The sequence below is a fragment of the Protopterus annectens genome, chromosome 2.part1 (assembly GCF_019279795.1).
Source record: "Protopterus annectens isolate FY-2018-M chromosome 2.part1, PAN1.0, whole genome shotgun sequence".
Classification (NCBI taxonomy): domain Eukaryota; kingdom Metazoa; phylum Chordata; order Ceratodontiformes; family Protopteridae; genus Protopterus; species Protopterus annectens.
The window spans coordinates 1,817,179,341-1,817,203,344 of NC_056729.1; the positions used below are offsets into that span (position 1 = coordinate 1,817,179,341).

At 39.0% G+C, this 24,004-nt stretch overlaps 1 protein-coding gene across 1 annotated transcript; it reads left to right on the forward strand.

Moving 5' to 3' along the window:
- The first annotated feature begins 11,134 nt into the window (after nt 1-11,134).
- Nucleotides 11,135-16,565, forward strand: LOC122794800 (P2X purinoceptor 7-like). The gene is made up of 3 exons (XM_044063414.1): nt 11,135-11,727; nt 12,299-12,541; nt 16,273-16,565. Exons 1-3 carry the CDS (start codon nt 11,533-11,535, stop codon nt 16,543-16,545), a joined length of 711 nt encoding a protein of 236 aa, XP_043919349.1. The 5' UTR covers nt 11,135-11,532; the 3' UTR covers nt 16,546-16,565.
- Nucleotides 16,566-24,004: the final 7,439 nt, after the last annotated feature.

The window sequence follows — 24,004 nt, forward strand, 5'->3', positions numbered from 1 at the left end:
TACTCCTGTTTCTCATTTGTGGGGACTCATTGTTCCATCGTGCTGTGACATACCTGTCTTAGACTTTCCACTAAATACCACACTTTTAATGTATTCCATAACTTCACCTTCTATTTTTTTACTTCTGCTTTACTAATATTTCCTACAATCCCCCTGTGTGATCTTGCTTTGTGAAATGTTGTGTGTCTCTGTGCCTGTCTTGTGTGTCTCTGTGCCTGTCTTGTGTGTCTCTGTGCCTGTCTTGTGTGTCTCTGTCTCTCTCATAGATACAATAGATCAGATTTAAATAAAACACGGTTAACATTTAATACAGGGTCTGAGGCCATATTTTGGTTGTCTGTTCAGTTTGCTTTTGATATTTATCACACAATTCCATTGTAGTGGTTAGTGTTACATAATTAGGTATGCAACATTTGTTAATCAGTGTACAGATTTGTACCTTTTTTCCATGGGTCTTTGTCCAGATTTTTGATTCTACGTTGAGAGGTATGGCCACACTGATCTTGTGTGAGTACCTGTGTAATGTTCTGAGCTGACCTGAGTAATGAATCAACAGGTTTATGTGGATGTGGAGGAGTGTAGGTGCATGTTTGAGTAGGCTATTGAAACTTTTAATTTAGAGCGTCAGGTGCCTTCTATAGTGTCCAGTACTAGATTCGTATGCAGTTTAATGGGGAGGCCTTCTAAAGGAAATGTGAAGTATAAGCAGTGTTGTAAGAATTCACTATAATCTGTGTTGGCTGTGTAACAGAACTGCTCATAGCTGCAGTCTTGTTTACCGCTTTTCTTTTTTTTTTCCCCCCAAAAAAGGTGGAAGCACTGCATTTGTTAAAACCTTTTGGCTATACTGGCAGGTATAAAGATAATTTGCAACAAATGTGTCTCTTAGGTGAATATCAATACGAGTGTAATTTCTATGCCCTTCCAGCAGTCTTATTGCTATAGACATTTGTGATTTTTGTCAAGGGTACTTGGCGAAGTACTTTGTCTGTAGGGTTACCACCTGTCCCACCTTGCTAGGGACAAGTCCCTCTTTGGGCATTTGTCTTAAAGCAATTTTGTACAAATCACAAATGTGCTGAGATTTTAAGCCAAAATTATTTCTTGGTTGATGTTGTAGTTACATAAACAGTATTTCTGTATCTGAACTCCTTGAGTGTTGTAAGAAACAGAATAAGCTAAAACATTACAACAATAAGCTTTTATCTAGGCCGAAAGGGGAAGTTCTGTTCTTCATACTGGCTGGGGGTACATTTCAACCTGAAATATCTGACGTTTGTACCAAAAAAGTCCCACTGTAGGCATCTGAAAAGGTGGCAACCCTATGTGTCTGAACAGGTGTTGAGGTAAATTCGTTATAATGGAAGTGCAGCTTCTTCCTTATGGCTATATTTAAGTGCTTACTCAAATATGAAACCACTATGTGGTTTGCTAATGATCTTTAGAATCTTTGTAACTTCTATAGGGGTAAGTATAAAACAGCTGTAGTCAATGAGTCTAATTTTGTTTTAGTGTTAGTGCTCAACAGGTTATTTTTTTTTTTCACTAAGTATTCACTGTTAATACAGAAGCCATGACTGATGAATGAGGTAAAGTCATTTCTTGGTGTTTTTTATTGTAATAACGTACAGTTACTGTGTATAGCATTATAGTATATGCTTCAGACATTTTATGTAACAAAAATAGTTTGTGTTAAGCCACTGGTAATTTAAATCAATTCCTATTGATAAGGTACACTGTATGTGGAAAAAAGAATATTCTGCACAGCAACATTCACTAAGTGAAATTAATGTCTCTCATGTTTGTTTTATTTCTATGCGCTAGAAACACTATATATAAGACAAATTAATACTGTCATGACACTCGCTGTGTTAGGTTATTGACAGTGTTTAAATATAGCTTTACTTTTGGTTTTGTCACTTTTTGTTGTATTTATAACTTCACTGTTTATATGCAAGTATGTGTAACCAGAGGACAGCATTGTGCACAATGGGCTGTTTCAAAATATTGAGGTGCATTTGTGTAACTTTTGATTTTTTTTTTATTACCTGGCACAGAGCTTGTGCATTCTAAAATTACATACATTGCTTTTAAGTTGCTATTCATAGACAGAAGTTTTGTGTGGCATGATCATTATTATCTGGCTCTAAAGATACATTGGCGCCTTGGCTGCGAAATTCCATTACCTTTGTTCTACAACAAGAACATCACCTTGCCTCAAAGTGAAAGCTCCTTCTACAAGGTGTATGGCAACTTCAGCAGCTTTCCATGCTAGCGCTTCCCTCAATGACCTTTTTTGTTCAGCTGCAACTTGGGCCAAACCACATACTTTTTATCCTTCATTACAAATTCAGTGGCCTCCAGAGGAAGAGCTTCTTTTTGTTCCACGGTGTTCAGCAATGTCCTTCCATGAAGGCTGGCCAGGGATACAGGTAGCTGTGGACTCTGTCCCATCAGTAAGGAATAAATGAAGATCAACAACATTGATAAGAAGTTGTCTTACTATAATGTTCGATCTGTGTTTTTGATCTTTGTTCATTCATTACTTCCCACCTTCTGTCCCCCTCTGGAGATTCCTGCTTTATCTCATACTATTTTTTTATTTTTTTCCATTACTGTAGGTCTATTATGATTGGAGGTAGCCTCGACTTCTCTGTATCAACTTCCAAACTCAATCTGAGGTAACTCTAGCCAATATCCTATCACAGATGCTCTGATCAGAGTTTTTGGATGATGCAAGCTTACTTTGAGGCTGGCACTGGTCCAAGGACTGAACTGATAACCCATCTGTAATGAAACGATAAACAGAGATGGGACGTTGTGGTAAGACAACTTTTGATATTTGTTAGTCCAAACTGCTGCACCCACATGTGGCCAGAATAGATTCCTTGTGAAATTCGTATGAAGTAGCGCGTATATATACTGTCTCAATTCTTTTGAGACCCATTGTTCCCTTTTTTCTAACTGTCTGGGTATCCTTCCACATTGCCTTTATTTCTGTATGCAAATCCTGGTATTTTGACAGTTTCTCTGTATTTAAGACACTGTAATCACTGGGTATAGAAATTTCAGTGATAGTGTTTTTCTTTTCATTGAATATTTCTGTTTTATTTTAAATTGGTGACAGTGGGTGATGCCATGTGATTATAAACTTCCTCATTCTCCAACACTTTCTGGCTCATATTGTTGTTTTAGGCAGTAGTTCCCCGGATTCTCCCTTGTTGAGTGGGATAACTGTAGCTGGGCAACAATAAGTGGGCACAAAGCCTGAGGTGAGGCTATGATTAAACATGACACTTGGGTGAGGTGCCAGTTCATGTAGTACACAGCTGTGGATGTGCTCTGGTCCCATGGATGCTGTATTCTTAGCTTCGGAGAGTGCATTTTCTACCCATGTGGCCGTGATTATCGCAATTTGGCAATATTTTGGTATTGAGATGGTCCCTTTAGTGGTTGAGAGGTTGAAGTTGGCATTAAATCTGCCAGGATATTGGCAATATCCTTGGGATCAGTATATTTATGTAACTCAGAGCAGATCTGAGCCTTGCCATTTAGATTCCTGACATAACTATAGAATGCCTTGTGGTGGTGGTTGGAATATTTGGGAATTTTATTTTCGTAACTAGCTTTTGAGGAATTTGAGGGATATCAGCTTCTTACTGAGGCTGGTGAGGGATTTTTTAGGCATCCTGGGATTTTCCTCTTTCTAACAGTTTCTTCCTTCTGTTGTATAGTTTTATAGCAGGGGCCACCAGATTGGCTTCCTTTTTTTTTGGGAAGAGCATCCAGGTTCTATTTGTGATGCCACCATTCATGCACGAGTGGACGTGCATGTACAGTGCCTTAGTGTAGGATTCTGCAGTCAAACCTCCATCCTGTCTGCATGGGTGTTGTGAAGTTGTATAGTTGTCACAATGTGTATGACAGTGTGTTGGCAATTGCTGCTGGGTCAGTATGCGAGCTGCCATTGTGCATTATCTCAGAACACAATGGGATTCACATGCACCCTCTAGATATACAAGTGTTTTTTATTGATTTTACCGATGGCTGGAATTCGGGCGTCTGCTGGCTTTGATGTTTCAATCGGGTTTCTCAACTTTGAGAAGGGAATTTTAGCACTCGGTGGCCTACGCCATGTTCTGCAGCAGTTTCTTGGGATATTATGAATGTAAGGGCATCAACAAATTTGCTCACTTTGGCTATACATGCAAAACTTCTGTCAAAATATACAGAAAAAGAAAAGCCAAGTAAAATACTTGTCTGACTATATCAAATTGAAAGAATGAAATGGTGCAGCTAACCTAGGCTATGTGTGTCTATGGCTGTGTAACATTTTGGGACAGAGATGCAATATGGAATGGTGAAAGCATAGTGGCTCAAATTGTAAGTATGCAGCCATATCAAAGTAGCTGTTTTGTCAATGAGATGTCTGAGACATAACTTCTATTTCCCCTGTTGAGGGATACAGGCTTAATTACAGATACCTTCTAAATTGAAAGATAAAACAGAGTATGAGAGAAGTATGGAAGAGGGAATCAATGATAAATACAGCCAGCTTCCCAGTGAGACAGCTTTGCAGAATATTTCTTTATGTAATCCTGTTTCAGTTGAAAGCAATCCCCTGTGGTTTCTGAGTGAGGAATGCTTTCAGGTGCCGACAGTCTGCGGGACAATGTGGATTACACCAGTATGAGTCCTAGGTGGGCCTTACCAACTCTCATTATCATAAATTCAGTAGATGATTTTATTCCAAAGTACTTAAACAGATTAAACAGGCAGACATTTAAAAACAGGCAGACATTTAACTGTTCTGCATACCACTGTGGTGCCGTCACCACAGGAGGTAGGTGTTTTTCTACTATGAGCATCTCTGTGACAATGCAATTAACAACAATGCTACTTCATATGTTTCGTATCCGAATGCAACTGACAAACTCCTGTGCATGTGAAGAACAGTGTAATCTCTAGTGGTCAGGTTAGAAAGGTATATTAACATTGACACATGTTGATTCCTCTGCAGTTCTCCAAAGTTCTAGTTTCTGACTGTCAACCATGTGCACCAACAACTTCAAGACTAATGGGAAGCGCAAGTCAGTAACACTGTCGGCTCAGAAACGATTGAAGAAAGATCTGGATGCGAAGCGTGGACGAACGCGTATTGCCATTGGCAGTCAGTTTGATCACTGGCTGGCTCTGAAGCTGCATCTGCAAGTAAAATCACATGAGTTAGTGGCTGTGTTCCTGCTGGATATGTAAGGCTGCTGGACCGATTCAACATCTTCAATATTACTTATCTCACATGACATATTGAACTGTTTAGCTTTACTGTGTTAATGTTTGCTAGTGTCTGGAGACATTGTTATGACGGCAACTTGTAACATGTGGTCCTATAACTTGTTACTAAGCAGGCTGTACTCGCTATCATAGTAAACCCATGGCCTTATTGTGATGGTGATTAGTTTCAGTATAAAACAGTTATGTCCATCAAATTGACTACAGATGTTTTTTCAGCTGTAGTTTAAACAGTTGCATAAAGTACAGGGAAGTACTGCAATGTATGCAAATATCTACATTTGATACAATGGACCATCACCAATTGAGTCCAGTCATTCCTCAAATCACATGTCTGTGATTGCAGTTATTCATTTGATCATGACATTTTCACTGTTATTTTAGTTTCATTTGAATGGGTTATTCATGTGCTTGTTCACATCTGGTAGTACACTGCTGCACACTACCATTACTGGCGATCAGGTGTTGGACCATTTGCAACTGAACTGAGCCTGCAGTAACACACACCTGTATTAATATCCTGATTACACTGCAAAGTCATAATTTGTCCATGTGAATAACAAAGTTATTATGATGACTTTCAGCAAACCTCCATATAGATCACACACAAGCCAAGAGTACATTGCAGCTATATGAACACATCTGGCAGTCTGCCATCAGACAATTCTCATTCAATCATTGCAGCAAAGTTATCAGCCAGAAGCTTTCCCTGTGTTAGAGGACCAAAATGTGTACAAGAAGTTAAACCAAACAACTCGCAATATTTTGTACTCCCAACAGGGTACAGTGAGTGTGTTCTCTGGCAGTAGTGCACTTGTTGGTGCTGCACTCTTCTCAGCCAAGTTCTCATAGTTGCAAAAGGACTACACCATGTGCACACACAAGATCTTGGACTTGTCACTACATTGTTCCTCTCAAACAATTGGGTTAGGCACCATGTAGCACATAGTTTTGACAAACGAAGACAGCACTAAGTATGCCGTAATGCATGATTCTACTGAATTATACTTGCATGGAAAAGAGTATAGAAGTGATATCAAGTCAAGTCAATCGATTATATGATGGCACGTTATCAACTAACTTATTGCAGGTATGACAAACAATGTTACCAGTCAGCCAAGGATCCAGTGCAGTCCTCATTGCCAGCTCTTCAGTCAACCCCAATATCGACCAAGGCTAATACATCTACTACATTGACAGCTCCAAGTATTTTTGGTGACAGCAGCAGGTAAACTTACTGGACCACTCCTCACATGTCCAGTAGTGTGCTAGCTTAGACAGTTTTCTGTGTCCATGATGGTGCCAGGTCAGCCTAGCGAATGCCTTGCTGCTTATCTTTTCATTTTGCAGACACACACTAGAGAGTGAGGATGACAACATCTCCGATGTAGTTCCACTGGAAGACACTGTATCCAGCAGTGAAGTGCTACATCCTGATGGGTATGAGCTCCATTCCAGCACACCACTGGCACACACAGCGACAACATCAACCAGGTAAGTAATTTGCATTACCGTTGTGAATGGCATCATCTAAATAAGTATGCAATAATGTACTGAATAAAATTCTTTTCTTTGGCATGTAGCACCCTAGATTTCCTCATTCATCGACGAACTACTCACCCAGAGGGATACACAACTGTACATGCATCGACAGTCGATAATTCGCTTCAAAGGTATAATCTCTACTGATGGTGGATCATTTATGGACGTTTCAGTCTAACTTTGCATTGACCTAATTGTCTGTCACTTTGTCTCTCCCTTTCTGTTCTGACGTTTCACAATGTCCTCTGTCATCACTTGCGATCAGCTCATTAAGAAACTGTTTGGATCCTGAAGCCAACTTACAAGATCAACAAAGTGATATGGAATCTGTCATGCACTGCACAGTACCAGAGTCTAGTACAGGGAAAGGGTCAGATATCGCATTACCACTGACTTTAGATTATGAATATAGTGCAGAATCACTTTCAAATGAAATTATGCTTCTAGTCTACAAGAAAAATCTCCTTGAGCTAGCACACAAGTGCACGTTACACAGCTGTGATGTATGTCGCGAAAGTGTCTCTCTCACATACAAAATGAAAGGATCAGCCATCATGCTATCCTGGGTTGGTACTACAAGCCTACCATATCTGACATTGTCTGTTGTAGTAGTTGACATGCTCAGTAACTTACTACAATGTCTTTTTTTTTTTTCAATCAGGTCTGCTGCAATGGTCATCTAGCTTTTCAGTGGTCAAGTCAGCCAACAGTACGGCAGGGTCTTAATGTAGGGGACCTTATGTTGGCAGCAGCAATTTTCCTGACAGGAAACAATTATGGCAAGATTGCACTGCTGGCAAAGTGTCTTCATTTGCCATTGCTCAACGAAACTACTTATTACCGTTTACAGCGAAGGTATGTGGTCCCAGTTGTACATGACTACTGGAATGACATGGTTGAACAGATGTTGTCTGCTCGTGAACAAATGAATGTGACTATTTTGGGTGAGTACAGCTGTAATTTCTTTTGTATGTGCAATGTATTTGTGCTACCAGTTGTAATTCCAGACTAATAGGAACTGCTGTGAATGTTACTAGGTGATGGACGAATGGATAGTCCGGGCCACTGTGCGCAGTACTGCACATATACATGCATGGATGAGAACACCAAAGAGATTTTGCTAGTGCATGTGGTGGACAAGAGACAGACTGGCCTGAGTTCGCCAAAAATGGAGAAAATAGCCTTTGAAAAGTGCATGGCCATTCTTCAAGAACACCATGTCAACATAGAAGAGGTGGTGACTGATGCACATCTGCAGATTGCCAAATTGATGAGTAAGACTTCTGTCTGTATGATCCCCTGTACGTGCATTAATTGACAACACCATGTTCACCACATTTACTTTCTTCACAGGGACCAGCTATGCATCAATCATGCACTCATTCGATATGTGGCATGGAGCGAAGAATCTGTGCAAAAGAATTAACAAGGTACAGTTAATTACTGACTACTGATGTTTGCAGGTTTAGTTCCCATATTTCTATACACACATTTTTTTCACACACAGGAGTGCAAAATGCTGGCCAGTCCAGCTCTGTGCTAGCAATATCTGTGTGTGCATAGAAAATGTGTCATCGTATTACTGCAAGCTAGTTACCTATTTTTTATTGGTGAGTGGATGCCAGCATAAATGACTTCCTATATTAAGGTTTCGGGGAAATGTTTTACCTTTGTGTGACTGCATATTAGTACTTCATTATAACAAATCTATTTAAACTTTAAGTTTCAGTACCTTAGCCTTTCCTTGTATCCTCATGTTTGGTAACTTGAGAGTGCATAAACACCTGCTAATTAGACATAAAATCATGCAGAAGCAAGATGCAAATTATGATATCACGACAAGGTTTAGTAGAGGTTGAAAGTTTTTTTTTTTTATTCAACTTACAGGCGGGTCAACAGCGTGCCTGCAGAATTCTGTGCCAGTGGACCAAGCAAATAGTCAATCACTTCTGGTATTGTTGTCAGCACTTTCACGATATGGAACAATTCATGGTGTGTAAATGCATATTGTTAATTAATACATGAAATACTTTTTCTATTAGCAACCACCACAGTTTATTCTTTCTGTTGTAACCACAGGTGCATTGGAGTGGTGTGTTATACCATGTTGTAAATCAACATGAGTGGGTAATGGGAACAACTGGCGATCAACCGATGGCCCACTGTGAGCATGAGTCTCTGGGGCTAGACCGTACAGCTCCATGGTTGGAGCCTGAATGCCCCGCTCATCAAAAGTTAAGGGAGATTATTCTGGATCCCAAATTTGTCGAAAAAGTAAAGCATTACTTCAGCTACAGGTAGCCATTTGGTTTAGGCATGTAAACTATTACACTAACATGGATGTTGACATTAATACTTATAACATGTTTCTTTTTTCCTTTGTGTAGAACAACAGCGGATTTGGAACAGTTCCACCAACTTATACTAAAGTATGCATCTAAACGACAGGCATATACTTTTCCAGCTTATCGTGCTCGTAATTTTTTAGCTGCCATAGACCACAACAAGCACCTTCATCGCCCCTACCAGCGTAACAAGCATGGACGAATTGTGTAAGAACAGACTCACAGTCCCTATTGGTGAACCATACTCATAGCAATGCTTTTGTTAAATTTGCTACACTCTTCACCGGTGGGAAGAAGTTGCAACATATTAGTTTGGGGTCAGGAAGTTGCAACATATTAGTTTGGGGCCAGGACATCAGTAGGCAAGAGCTTGGTTTTCAGGTGCTCTGACTCAAAAACTGACTTGTATGTAATACCAGTTAGTCTAGTGGGTGATCCATTCCTCATTTTACTAGAATATGTGCTATGCAAATCATTACCCTGAGAGAGGGTGTTATTTCAATATCTTGGTATCTTAAATACCAATATGCTTGTAATTGCAGGTATCGAAGAAAGTATAACAAGAAAAGTGAGCGATGGACAGTCGTGCGTAAAAAAGTGGAGAAAGAGTACAGATACTTAGTAACATTGAAGAAACTGATTTTGCACCGCCGAATGACAGACACGGGTAGACTACAAGGACCAGCCAGACTTGCGCATGATGATCCAAGAAACATACAGGCCACAATTGCTCCCTATGCACCGCCAAGTACAAGCCAGCTGGTAGCTGAGCACTCCTCCAGATTTCTACAGCAGTCCCAAAATTTGGAAGAGACCATAGCCTCCTTTTAGGTGCCAGCAAAGCAGAGAAACACCACATCGATCCTCTGGTGCACGTAGGCACTGGATTTTCAACCAGTCAAAAGTTATGTATATCTTATTTTCTCCTAATTGGTCAGTCATTGCAGTCAATTTAGTATTGCATGAATCTGCATAAGTCTGTTTCTTGACACTCATTCAGTGAATCCTCACTTGTGACATACACCATTTGCTATCTTCATGACAGTAGCAGTCTACTGCAAGTTAACATTTATAACCTTTTTCCTTCATCTATTGTCATGTATCACATCACTAAGCCACATAATTTGCATAACTTTACTTCCTTTTTGATTTGATTTTCTGTATTTGTTTGGAAGAAACAGAGCATCTACTACCAGCCTATTAACCTCTCGTACAACTGTTGAGATTATGGTCCTTAGTACGTCCACTATTTGTTTTTTTATTCAGCATATTTGGTGTAGACAGACATTTCATTTGAAAGACTGTTTCTCAGTTTTCATAAAATTTTACCCTTGATATAACCTTTTATTTTGTTTTAAGCAAGGATCAGCAGACTCCACATGGTATACTGGCTTGTAGGTATTAGTAGTGTTACAGCAAGATTCTGGATCTTAATGCAGCCCGTGACAACCTCTGTTAACCATGTGTCTGTGCAGGTAAGGTGTGGATCTAGGTGAAATCAGTCAGAATAGTTGCAGAGACATGTCATGGGCAACTTGACATGATACATTGCTAAAACTGTGTTATGTTTCCTGGTGCTGATTACTTTATATGATTCGAGTTGGTTTCACAGCCGGATATGTTGTGTTTGAATACTGTTGTCACATTGTTTATCCATCCGGGAATGCATAGTGATGCCATTACTTTAAAGCTGTCACATGTGTTGTATGCATATGCCAAAATACACCTGTAATGCTGACACTTTGTTGATGTCAATACTCTGCCATGCTTTATTCATAATTCTCTTCTTGCTATTTAGAATGCTATTGCATTTTCGTTGCACAGTGAATGCACTCTAATTTGGGTCAAGGGTTCTACTTTGTCAGAGTACTCGCTTACAGTAATCTCACAGGAGACTACTTAAAATTATATTTTTGGCATTAAAATCTGCTGCTATACTATCTTCAAAACTGGATAACGAGAGTGCATGAATGAGTTAAACTGAAATTCCATTGTATACTCCTCTTGAAATGCTACTGACATTAAAACACTCCTTGTGAGGTAACTGGTTGTTCCATTAAAAGCAACTGGTAAACAGTTGCTGTACAGCAATAGTAAAAGTTAGCATCTTTGTTCATGTTTGCCTTAATCGCACTGTAATGGAGTTACACTTTGTCACAATGTATGCCTGGTTACTGCAGTTTGGTTGAAGAGTGAGTCTGGTATGTCTGAAGATTAACAGATTGCTAGGCTTGTCCATTGAAAGTCTGGTTATCCATCCAGTGTACAGAGGGTTTAACGTTACAAGTAGTGCTGTGCTATTAACATGTAGTACTATGTTTCTCACCCATTTTATATTTTTTAGTCTACAGGCATGGAAAATAGGAACGGTATGAACGCACAGTCTCAGACACAGGCCACTCGTGGGGATACACTGCAAAGAGGAAGACCTAGAAATTCACGTCGTCGAAGACTTCTTGACAGCGAAACTCAAAGAATGAGTAGTGACAGACATCAATTGGCTGCTGTCATGAACCACGAAGGAGACACAGATTACCTCAGTTTACAGGTAAAAATGGAAAAAAAGACATTTACATTAGATTATAGTACAACTGGTTACTGTTGCATAAAAGCTGCCTATGGCAGGGGTCAGTCATATCAAGTCGACCCTCAGTCACATCCATTAATAAATAATACCAAACTGAGGCAAGTCGTATTTGAAGCACAACAAACTGTCCTTGACTGCAATGAAAAAAATTGGGTGCCAGGGTGCTTCTTTCCTGACATTCTAATGTAGTTGGTCTGTGTGTTTGGCTCTGTTACATTTTTCTTATGACATGCTGTGGAGTCTGACATGCATTCACTGCATCGTCAGACCTGAGGCAACTTATTCATTGCCGTCAATTACACATGTTTTGATGCATGGTCTGTACTTTGCTAAGTTTTGTCACTAAGATAATGTAAAAGCATTTGTGTGGTGGGTTAATCTTGGATCAAAATATTGCATGTCGGTGTCTGCTCCTATCAGTTTAATTTTGCTATTGTAGTATTCCATGTATAATCTATACAAAATATGGTGTGAGTACTGACCAACATTCAATTAACAGATTTTCAATTAATCTGTTACTTTTTATTTACAGACCATTGTTGACAGTCTTTCGCAAGACCAAATGCGTCATCTTTTCACCTTGATAGCAGAAAGGACTCCATCAATGCTATGGGAGATTCTGGTGGAGCAACACATGTTCAATGTTGAAAATACACAGCGGCCAGTACAAATCCCTCCCCCATGGTGTGTGTGCCGCTGCTGCAGAGACATGCCCACTTCGATTGAACGAGTCTGCTGTGGGAATGGACCAAATCACTGTTTGTCACATATTTCTGTAAGTATAAGTTTACAATACAACTTTGTGGTAGAAATAACAAGATTCAAACAAAGTGATTACGGTATGTTACAGCAGGAATGGGATAGTTCATACACCATGCATACAGACTCCAAGATTTAATCAACAGGCTGTTACTCAAACTGGAACAAACAAGAGCCAGCAACAGGTTCCCAAATGCTTTAATGAGGTAAAATAGTGTCAAAGACACATACACTCTCCATAACCTCAAACTAGTTTCGGTGTATTACCTTCTTCAGTGAGGATAACAGCCATAATAGTTACATAAGACATGCTCCTTATATATACATGAACAATTAATCAACTGATAACCAAATGGTTACCCATTAATTACAAAATCAGATTTAAAGACATACTACACAATGAATCCTAACTAATAAGTAGGAATTCTTAAATGCATAAACAGTGCATAAATAATACAATTTAGATGTAAAGCCCAGATGTGGTGTTGAGTAACTAACAAATATATATATATATTGTTAATATATATATAAAAATACATATGTAAAGAAACATTACAAATGGTCATTCAAACCTGGAGAAAAAAGAGCTCCCAGGTGAATGATCCAGTATTTCTCTTTCATACTTAGGACACTCTGCCAACCTGTCTGGTTGGACCTATTGCCCTGTACTTTATCAATGGCACAAAATATAAATTTAGCAGATGGATGCTTGACAGTATGTTGATATAATGCATTACTAATTTTGTGAGTCCGAATTTCACTACGATGTTCTACAATTCTAGTTCGGAGGGACCTTGAGGTTTTACCCACATAAAAAGCTTGACACTGACATATAGCTAAATAAATCACCCAGCACGTTGAACAATTGGCAAATATATATCAAATATCTTACTAGTATTGGCACTAGAAAATTCCTTAGTTTTATTTATACTTAAACAGGAAGTGCAATGACCACACGCGAAAGTCCCCAACAGCTCATCACCGGAAAGGGTAAGTTGTCTATATGTTGCACCCCCACTGTCCTTATGTTTATAATAAGAGAATAACGTGCCCAAGGTTTTGCCCTCCTGTAAGAAATAGAACATTAGATCAGTCAGTATATGACTAAGATGTTCATTAGCCAAAAGTATATTCCAATTGTTATTCAACACATTTCTGATCAATTGATGATTTTTCCCAAATGTGGTAATAAATCTAATGGTGTCATCTTTGTCAGTACCCCTACTCTGATATTTTAAAAGATCTGATCTAGACTGCTGGTCTGTCCACACTCTGGCACTGGATATGTCCCTCACAGAATAACCTCTATCAAGAAATCTATAATTTAAATCCTGGATGGCATCTTCATGATCCTGAGGAGATGAATTAATCCGTTTAAGACGCAGATATTGTGATTTAGGGATGTTGCGGATGGTGTGGCGTGGGTGCATACTAGAAGAATGAAGGAGAGTATTAAATTGTGGATACTTCCTATATATTTTAGTGCTTAGGGTATTGTCCTCATTCCGATATACCGTGACATCCAAAAGTCAATGGTACACTTGTGATATGTTATAGAGAATTCAATACCCCAAACGTTGCTGTTCAAATGTTCCACAAATTCCATCAAATAGTCAACATCCGCACGCCACACCATCCAACAATCATCCAAAAAACGTCTCCAAATATCCATCTCCTCTAAGTAAATGTTATGCAAAGGATCATATATGAGACATTCCTCCAGGTATGCCATAAAGAGGTCAGCATATATGGGGGCAAAAGAAGCCCCCATAGCTGTACCTCTAAGTTGCCAATAGCAATCACCCTGGAAGAAAAAAACATTTTTATTCAAAACATGCTCTGACAAACATACCAGTAGCGTGTTAAATCCAGGGGGGTATAGATCAGATCTTTGAAGCCAATAGTCTAACGCCTGTAGGCCAGCCCAATGAGGGATACTCGTATAAAGGGATTTCACGTCTAAAGTACACATTATCCAATCTGGATCTAATTGTGTATCAACCACAATGTTAAGAAACTCCGTGGTATCCTGTATACGAGCTCTGACCATAGGCAATAGTGGCTTCAAATATGATGTTAGAAAAACCGATATAGGTTCCGTAAGGGATCCATGACCGGACACGATAGGTCTCCCAGGAGGAGCACTGATGGACTTGTGAATTTTGGGTAACAGATAAAGAATCTGCTTTTGTGGATCATCAACTTGAAGGTGACTGGCAGTTTTAGATGAAATAATACCTTCTTGTACTGCTTGTTGGATAAATAGGTCAATCTCATGTTTAAACTGGGGTGTGGGATCTATCCTCATATGCTTATAGCATTGGGCATCAGACAACTGTCTTAATCCTTCCTGTACATAATAGTCATTATTTAGGACAACCACCGCACCCCCCTTATCCGCCTGAATGATAACAATGTTATGATTTTGTCTCAATTCAATCAAAGCTTCCCTCTCTAAAGGTGTGATGTTGTCCTGAGCTATATTAATATTAAAGTTGGGAAAATGTAGGTCCCTCAAGACAGCTTGTTGGAAAATCCCAACATTTTTATTCATTGGAGGCTGGAATGTTGATTTTTTAAATATAAAATCAGTAGATCTTTGAGTAACCTGATTACTCTGATCCTGAAAGAAAATTTTTAAATTCAACTTCCTGCAAAATTCAATAACATCAACCGATACAGAATAATGATCTGAGAAAAAACTTGGGACAAAACCCAATCCTTTATTAAGAACACCATGTTGTTCCTTAGTCAATATATGATCAGACAAATTTAGGACATTGTCATAAGGTTGAACTATTTGTTCAGCAAGGCCTGAACTAACCCCGTCATAGAGTCTGTATTTGTATCTGCTCCTATGCTTCCTCCCCCCTCGGGATTTCCCAACATGTTTAAAGGGAACTTAGATTGATTTTTCTTTTTAACAGGGGATCTGACACTGGTGCCTCCCTCGCTGTCGGTGTAGGATGACTCCTCTCCTGAGGTACTAGTATAACTAGAATCATGATGTTTTAAAATTGACCTAGGTCTTTTCTTTGGTTTACCCACATTTACCATTGGTCCTGCGTCCCTTGTTTCTTTACATATGTATTTTTATATATATATTAACAATATATATATATATTTGTTAGTTACTCAACACCACATCTGGGCTTTACATCTAAATTGTATTATTTATGCACTGTTTATGCATTTAAGAATTCCTACTTATTAGTTAGGATTCATTGTGTAGTATGTCTTTAAATCTGATTTTGTAATTAATGGGTAACCATTTGGTTATCAGTTGATTAATTGTTCATGTATATATAAGGAGCATGTCTTATGTAACTATTATGGCTGTTATCCTCACTGAAGAAGGTAATACACCGAAACTAGTTTGAGGTTATGGAGAGTGTATGTGTCTTTGACACTATTTTACCTCATTAAAGCATTTGGGAACCTGTTGCTGGCTCTTGTTTGTTCCTGTTCTGCTGTTGGGCCGTGCAAGCTTGAACGTGCGTGGGTTAGTGTGTCACTGTTACTCAAACTGGGCATAACTAACCTAGCTGTATGAAACAGCATCTTCAATACTGCATCAGTTACCTTGTGCATTTCCACATGCACTACGGCAGTTTTAAATGAGTTGTGTAACTTGGTGTCTGGCAATCTTTTGCACCTTTTTGAAAAATAACTGTCAATCTTTTTGTACCTTTGGTCTTAACGGTACGGAGACGTTATGTAAACAACGTTTTTCTATTTGTGTTTCAGGATATGAACGTGGTGGTACTTCATCAGACTGTACTTGCTGTCGCTGACACGTATAGAAGAGCAATTTTTGGTATACCGGTGGACGCAGATGAAAACCGTCGTTGTCGGCACTCTGCATATAGACAGTTTACTGTGTGGCGCTATGGGAGACTCGGAAGCAGAGTGCGACGAGTGATACCAAGTTGTTGTGTCTGGCGCATTCGTGAACGTTACCCAGATGCATTAGGACAGTATACAGGATTTGTGCCACATAGGAGGAATGTGTATGACTAATAAAATGCATGGAATGTACTTTTTTTTTCACGTGTATGATGAAAAATGTGGTTGCTTAATAAATGTCATAAACATCCAAAATTTTGTGTATTTCATTGTTATTTAAATGCAGCAGCAGGGAGTATCTCTCAAATGGCAACTGTATAATGAAGCTAGTGACTGCTCTGATTGTACTGTTTGAAAGAAAATTCGTAATGTACTGATGAGACAGTGATTAATCTCTCCACAACCTATGTCCTATCAAAGCTAGTGACATTGAACTGTCTGAAGGCAACAACTGGTGGTATTTTGTGATCATACTGACAGTGGTGTAGACGTAGGTCACAGTTATATTAATAGTGCAGTGTAGCCATTTAATTATCTCTACACATTTGAAAATGTTATGGACATCAATTGCTAAGTCTTGGCACATAACACATTTCTTAATAGTGCTTCACCTACAGCTGATCTCCATACACGTGATAAATAGAAGAATAAGTGATCCTCTTAATTTGTCCGTTAGCATAGTACACTGCACTTCTCCTACAATTGTAAGCCATACAAATAAAACTGCTAAGTAAGGCTGTGCATCTCATCCACATGGCGAGGTAGTACAATGACTGTCATCAACTGAATCTCCTTTGATGCATATTGTACTCCAATAAGACTGCATCAGTATAGCTAGGGTGTTTGTTAAAACTGTTGACAACATTACTGATTCACTAGGTTGAAAATGCAAGTGTGCATTTGTGTGCGTCTATCAATTCAGTGTGCATATTTTTTATTAACATTTTTTGACCAGGGTAGTCCAGCTGGATATATGTCCTTTTTCAGTAAAGGCCCAGGGAGTAAAGCTCCACATTATAAAGACCATGTTTTTTTTACCAATACACTGGTACATTACTAAGCTTGGGCAAACACTACATTTATTAATACTTAGCATTCCATTATGTAAAATCCTACTGCTAACAGTTTTGGATATTTTGTAATATGTCTAAAGTGACACCAAGTGTTACAAAAATGCTTGTAACAGCAATCCATATTTATACTAAATATGTAAAAGGACACTCATATTCTTTAAAGTCTCACCTGAAGTTAGACTGTAAGATGGCTATGGATAATCATTCAAAATATGTACAGTCGATTAGTCCACTGTATAGTCACCATAACTTCATTATAAATGGAGAAGACACAAGATTATACTCGTAAAGAGAGGTTTCCAGTGGATGGTTTTACTTATTCTGGGTTGATACAGGGGCATAACCAGTGTAATTGAAGGTAGGTTTTTTGGTTGCTTTTCAATCGGTTAGCTGAGGTTGTTGAGGTTTGCTGATTATGGAGGCTTTAACACGATTTAACCACTGTATTAGCAACAATGCGTCACCAGCTGAATTATTGGCTTTGTCTATTTGTACTAGTAGTTGGATGAAAATAGTGTGTTTAGATTTATAGGGGGTGAACAGGGTATTGAATATTGGTGTATTTGTCAGATGATACAGGATCTTATGGACTGTTAGTTGATTAATAACTATTACATGTCCGGTATAACCAGCATAGTACATTCAGATTCATACAATGATGGGTCTTGTAGGAGGATGCAGCTGCAAATCTGGAGGTATACAGTTTACTCAGGTTGTCTTGATTTGACTTGGTATAGCTAGGCAAGGCATATACTCTGCATGGAGAAGGTGTGTACGGGCTATATCAGTCTTGGCTAGTGGAGTCCCGAAGGTTTTGCTGCTGTATTGGGAACCGATTTCTTGTTTTATTCAGACAGGGTCATGGTTGGGTACATACGGTATCTGCCCGAAGCCATTGATAAGCCGTGCCATAATGTGTTGGCTTTCGCTGCCCCTGTCATTATTTGACTGCTTATGTTGAGCTGAGCCACTGAACTAACAGCTGGCATAAATGTTGGCCATCCACTCCTCCGGGTTTCTGTAAGGGCGTGGGAGAGTCGTTCTGCACAATGTAGATTTTAATCTTGTCCCAAAACATGGGAAGTCTGTGATTGCAATCCGTCCACCAGCACATGCTATTGAGTTTAGATTTAGATCACTCACATGTTGCTCAAGGATATCTGCTTTTCTCCATGTGGAGCCTGGGAGTAAAACTGCATGAGTGACACATGGCAAACAGAATATGTAGGTTCACAAGTTGCTTGGGCCAGATATAGTAGTAGGTACACTAATTGTCTGAGATGACAAGTAACACTGATATGTGAAACTTGTGATGGATAATGGTGTTCAGGTCCTGTGCTCTTACTGTCAGGTTATAGTGGGGCACAAGATGTTAAATGTGTGGATGACATGCCCTTTGTCTTGCTCCAAACAATGTATTCAGGCACATGCATCATATCGTACTGATACATAAATGCTTGCTATGGGGAGTCCTTCAGTGCAATAACATTATGTAATGTGTTGTGCAGGTGTTTTTTCACTTCATTGGTATGACACCATTAGCCATATTTAGTAGTCTATTTTGATAAGTGCAAAACACCTCCCAAATTTGTCATTCCACACATCTCAATCAGCATTCGCACACATCAGGTGAGCAGTTATGCTTCGTTTTGTATTGTCAAGAAGTTAGTATTTTCATAGTTGTGGATGACTTGCAGTACTGTTGCATGCATGGCCACAGTTCTCGTGGGGATGCTTGATGCAAGTGTATTTGGGTAGTGGTATTCACACACAGTATGATATCTGGATAGATTTGGATGCAGCTGAGCTACACAGTCAGTTCATACTGTTTGTCAGTAATACACATAATGTCATGGCTGCATTTGCATATCTGGATGAATTAACTGAGCTTTTCAGGGAGATGACATGATGCAAAGTTCATAGTGCTGTTAAAACTTGCTTAGCCATAGATCTTCAACCATGTTCATCAAGTGAGAGAAGCAACTGGAGTACGCTGTGTGTAATACAGCTGATTACTATGAAACCCAGACCTCCCAACTGTCCCGAATTCCTCGGTTTTTACCGAGTTTTGGGGTCCAAATAATGGGGTGCCACGATTCCCGAGTGACACCCCTTCATTTCCGATTTATTTGCACTTTTAGTTTTATTTTTTTGTAACTTTCGTGCTACATGTGCGACGTCATCACGTGCGCGATGACGTCGACACCACCAGCCTGTCAGAATGCTCCCTACACATACGTAACACATTTTTCCGGCTCTGGTTCAAATGCTTTTGCAAGCGGGAAATCACCAGAGCTGGAAAGGAGTAATGTGTAGTGTGCTGGATTTCTTGTTGCGACTCGAGTGGTGTGGTGTATCTGTTTTCTCTCTAGAACTGAAGTAAAGAATCTCGCTGCGCTGCCAGAAAGGAGTTAGTGTGTTGGATGCTTTTTGCAATGAGGAATCACCAATGCCGGCCCGGAAAGGAGTTACTGTGGTGGATTTCTTACAAGAGAAGAAGCTTGCTGCCGGAAAGGAGTTAGTGTGGTTTTATTTGGAAGATCTGATCTCGCTCGCGGCTCAACGTCTATTTGGAGGGAGGTAAGTGTGTGTGTGTGTGTGTGTGTGTGTGTGTGTGTGTGTGTGTGTGTGTGTGTGTGTGTGTGTGTGACTTCTTCCCTCCTTATGTTATGTACATAGAAAAGCCTTCCTGTAACAGTTTAAAGTTCCTGGAGCATAGACTTAACAGCACAGATCTGCTGATGGAGGCTTGTTCTGAATATAGTTACTTACTGAAAAATAAGTGCCATCAAAGTACGTCCAACAAAACATAAAAGTCATTCGTTCAAAATTTTGAAAGCACAAGCGATCTGCCTCCACAGCCGCCCAGACACAGAAAAAGCGGCTGCTGTGTGATACTACTAGTGCAGAGGAAGCTCCAGGGACACAGAGCATCGGGGGTTCAATCAAAGCTGACGACTGCGTTAAAGAGGGAAGTAACACCAAGGGGTGGGACACGCTTAGGTAATTATTGCAAGTGCTTCTTAAGTTCTGCCCCCGTAAAAAGTCATGTTCTTGGAGTTCTACTTCATACAGCATGGCTAAAATCATTAAACACTTCACCAGTTGTTTTAAGAAGTAAGTGTAAACCGCAACCTTTGAAAAGATAACGTACACTACAGCGCAGAGTGCAGCAAAATTGTTACTTATCCCGTGCCATCCTTAACCTTTTCTTCCAAGTTTAAATTACTACGAGTTATTTTTCACTTTATTTTAGTCAAACCACTTGGCAGGAATTTCTTTCCTATGACAGAGCGAAGTTCGGGGAAGCCAGTTTGAATTTATGCTCAATGAATAATCTGATAATCATCCTGTTTCCTTCTTCTCATATTCTTTCAGATTTAATCATGGCCTTTATCTTTGTGGGCCTTTTGGGATTTCTTAAGCATTTATGTGCAGCTGAGAGAGTCTCCGTTTCGAGAATACTATGCAGTAACTTAGTCCCAAATGGAGGTGCTAAGAAAACTGTATTTGCTGAATATCAGAGGGTATTACAATGAGGAGCGAGTCACTAATGTGGAATTGTGTTTCTTGCTGGCCATATAAGAAACTCTAAAATAATTAAGACTGTGTGAGGATTGGGATAATAGCAGAAGGATGTACAGTACATTGCCATCTGACAAACAGAGGAACATTATCAAGGGCTAGTATAATAGACATGTAGTTGCATTTTGCAAAGAAATAGAAAAAGAATATTGTAAGAGAAGCAGAGAAAAACAAAGGATGATGATGGTTGAAGAAAAACAGGAGATGTGGCAAAAGAACTGTAAGAGTAGAGGTTTATGGGTAGGTGCAGTGAAATCAAAGGAGGTTGAGAGCTATGATGAGAAGTGAAAAAAATGAATTCACTAAATGTTTTTTCAGGAAGCTGCTGATTACGCATAGTGGTATGTTGCTCTGACTGTAGTGTATATGGTCGTGGGTTCAAAACTTGCCAGAGAAATGCATGGTGATAACACATTTTATTCTAGCAACTTAACAAAATTATACAAGCAATGTTCAAAAATGTGTCCCTCCCTGGTTTTTGAACTTTTGCCCCCCCTCAAAAAAAATGAAATTGAAAATGGAGTGCAAGAAGCTGTGCAAGATGCTTATGGCTTACACTACTGTCATTCTATTTATAGTGTGGATGTGGAAGTAGACTTTATGATGGAAATGTTTTGAATTGGGTTATGTAGTTTTGTCATTATTGGTTCATGCATTTTGTTTTATTGCCTAAGTACAGCCTACTGGAAAAATGTTCAAACAAATTTAAAATACGCTCTGTCTAACAAGTGTGTTGTATTATACAAGGAATCTAATTTAATAAAGTCAGGAAGGTGTCGCCAAGAAAACAACACATGTACGTTTCTTGTTTTGTGTGCAAGGGGCCAATGATTTGAAAGCAGTCCAAAGGTAATCTTTATCCACCACTGGCCAGATGCATTTTCTTTCGATGTGGTGTGTTGTGGGTTTCAATGCTGTTTCAATGAATGTGAGTTTCAAGGGCAGAGAAGTTTTAATGCCATGTCTAGGTGAGACAGTATTGCTTTGTTTACCAGATGTCTTAGTGTTTGTGCATTATTGTGCTGTAAAATGTAAAAATGTAAAAATAAAATCCAAATAATCATTGTAGAAGTAAAGCAGTATGCACACATTAGTGTTTATGGTAAATGGGGCGAAATAGCAAAGTAATGGGATATTGGATTTGGAATGGCTGCAGGGGGACTTTGGTGCATATTTTGGTTGTTTGTTCTTCAGTTTGCGTTTGAAAGGTGGTATCCCACAATTCCCATTGGAGTGGGTGTGGTTACATAATTATGTATGCAAATTAGATGTTAATCAGCGTACAGATTTGTACCTATTTTTCATAGGCCTTGTCCAGATTTTTGATGTTTCCAGGTTGAGAGGTATGATGAAACCCACTGGCTGTGATGGAAGTTCGACACATCCATGTGTTCTGATAAAGCTTTGTAGCCATCTGTCTTACTAAAGGACCAGTAGTTTATTATTTCAGAAACAGTAAAGAGCACCTCATGCTGGGTGTTTTGTTTGCCTGACATCAGGAGACAGTGTGTGGAGATTACAAGCCAAGCGGTTATAGCAAGACTAGTTTAATTATGGTAGGTTCTGTTTTATTTGGATAATAGAGGTGAGGCATCTAGAACAGTTCAGAATACATGACAACAGGCAATGGCAGTTCTATCAAGTAAGGGTAACGGTTTGTGTGAAGACTCAAGTTTTTTAATACTGGTTTTGATAAATTGCATTGCAATGTACATCACAGTTCAGGGTGACTCTGCTTGGGAGATGATGGTGCCCTTGATTGCACTCATGTACAAGGATGTCCATGAGGCTTTCCATGTGGGTGAGAAGAGGACCAGCTTAGATCTGTTTGGGGTCAGGATTAGATGTTTGGAGAGCCATTTTTCCACTGTATTGAAGCGATTTTGGATTAATGGGGAGAAACTAGCTGACTAGGTGTCAACAAAGCAAGGTGTAGTAATCTACATTTTGAATACAGGTAGCATCTTTCATGACTGAATGAAGGTCATTGATAGATGCGCAGTTGTTTGTTGATTTACTGATGGTCCTTTTGGCGATGGGAAATTGCATGGATGAATCCATCTCTATTATGAATCTTATTTTCTGTTTGGACTTCCAGGCAATTTCATTCAGTGAGTGGGTGTCGTGATTACTGAGGTTGCTTATTTTACAAGTATGGGCTTTTTTGAGTGAGAGATTTAATATGTATAATGTGTCTAATTTTGCAAATCGCATTCTTAGCTAAACATAACTGAGATGGTCGGAAAATATGCCCAAATAGTACGTAACGCACCAGGTGCTGGTGCTCAACTACGTTCAACCAAGCAGTAAGTATCAAATTTGGGCAGTATTAACTTCACTTTGTTACGATAGCAGACCAGCCACACAATCCTCATAAAACCAGTGAGTTCGTATGGTTCCATCAAAATTCCAGTTATACGCAATTCAAAAAACAATAATCCAGGTTAGTGTTGGATTAAATTGATTAGCTAACCTCACCGGTAAGTGCATTCACCCTCAAGGCTTCTTCTGACCACATTTTTTGTAGCAGATGTTCTTGTATACTAATGTGACATCACTTCCTGGTAGCAAATACAAAGTTTAAAACTGTATATGCATTTATATTACATTATTATATACACAATAATAAAATACCTATTGCTTATTAAATACATATTGCTAAAACATTAAAATTGATTGATATTCTAAAAGCAGTTTTTACTAACAAATCACATAATCAAAAGCTTCTACTTTAAAACTAATTCATTAGGTGAAGCTACCTAGTGTAACAAAGACAGTTTTTATTAAAGAAATAATGTAAACAAATTTAATCTTAAATTAATTAAACCATTAATTATAAAATTAAAATTATGGAGCATGATCATAACCTAAAAATTCAGAAAAAGCAAAATCTCAAGACGATATGTGCACAAATAAAACATCTATATAAAAAGTATGTGCTACAATTAAGGGGCCTTAAAAGTTCATATAGACAT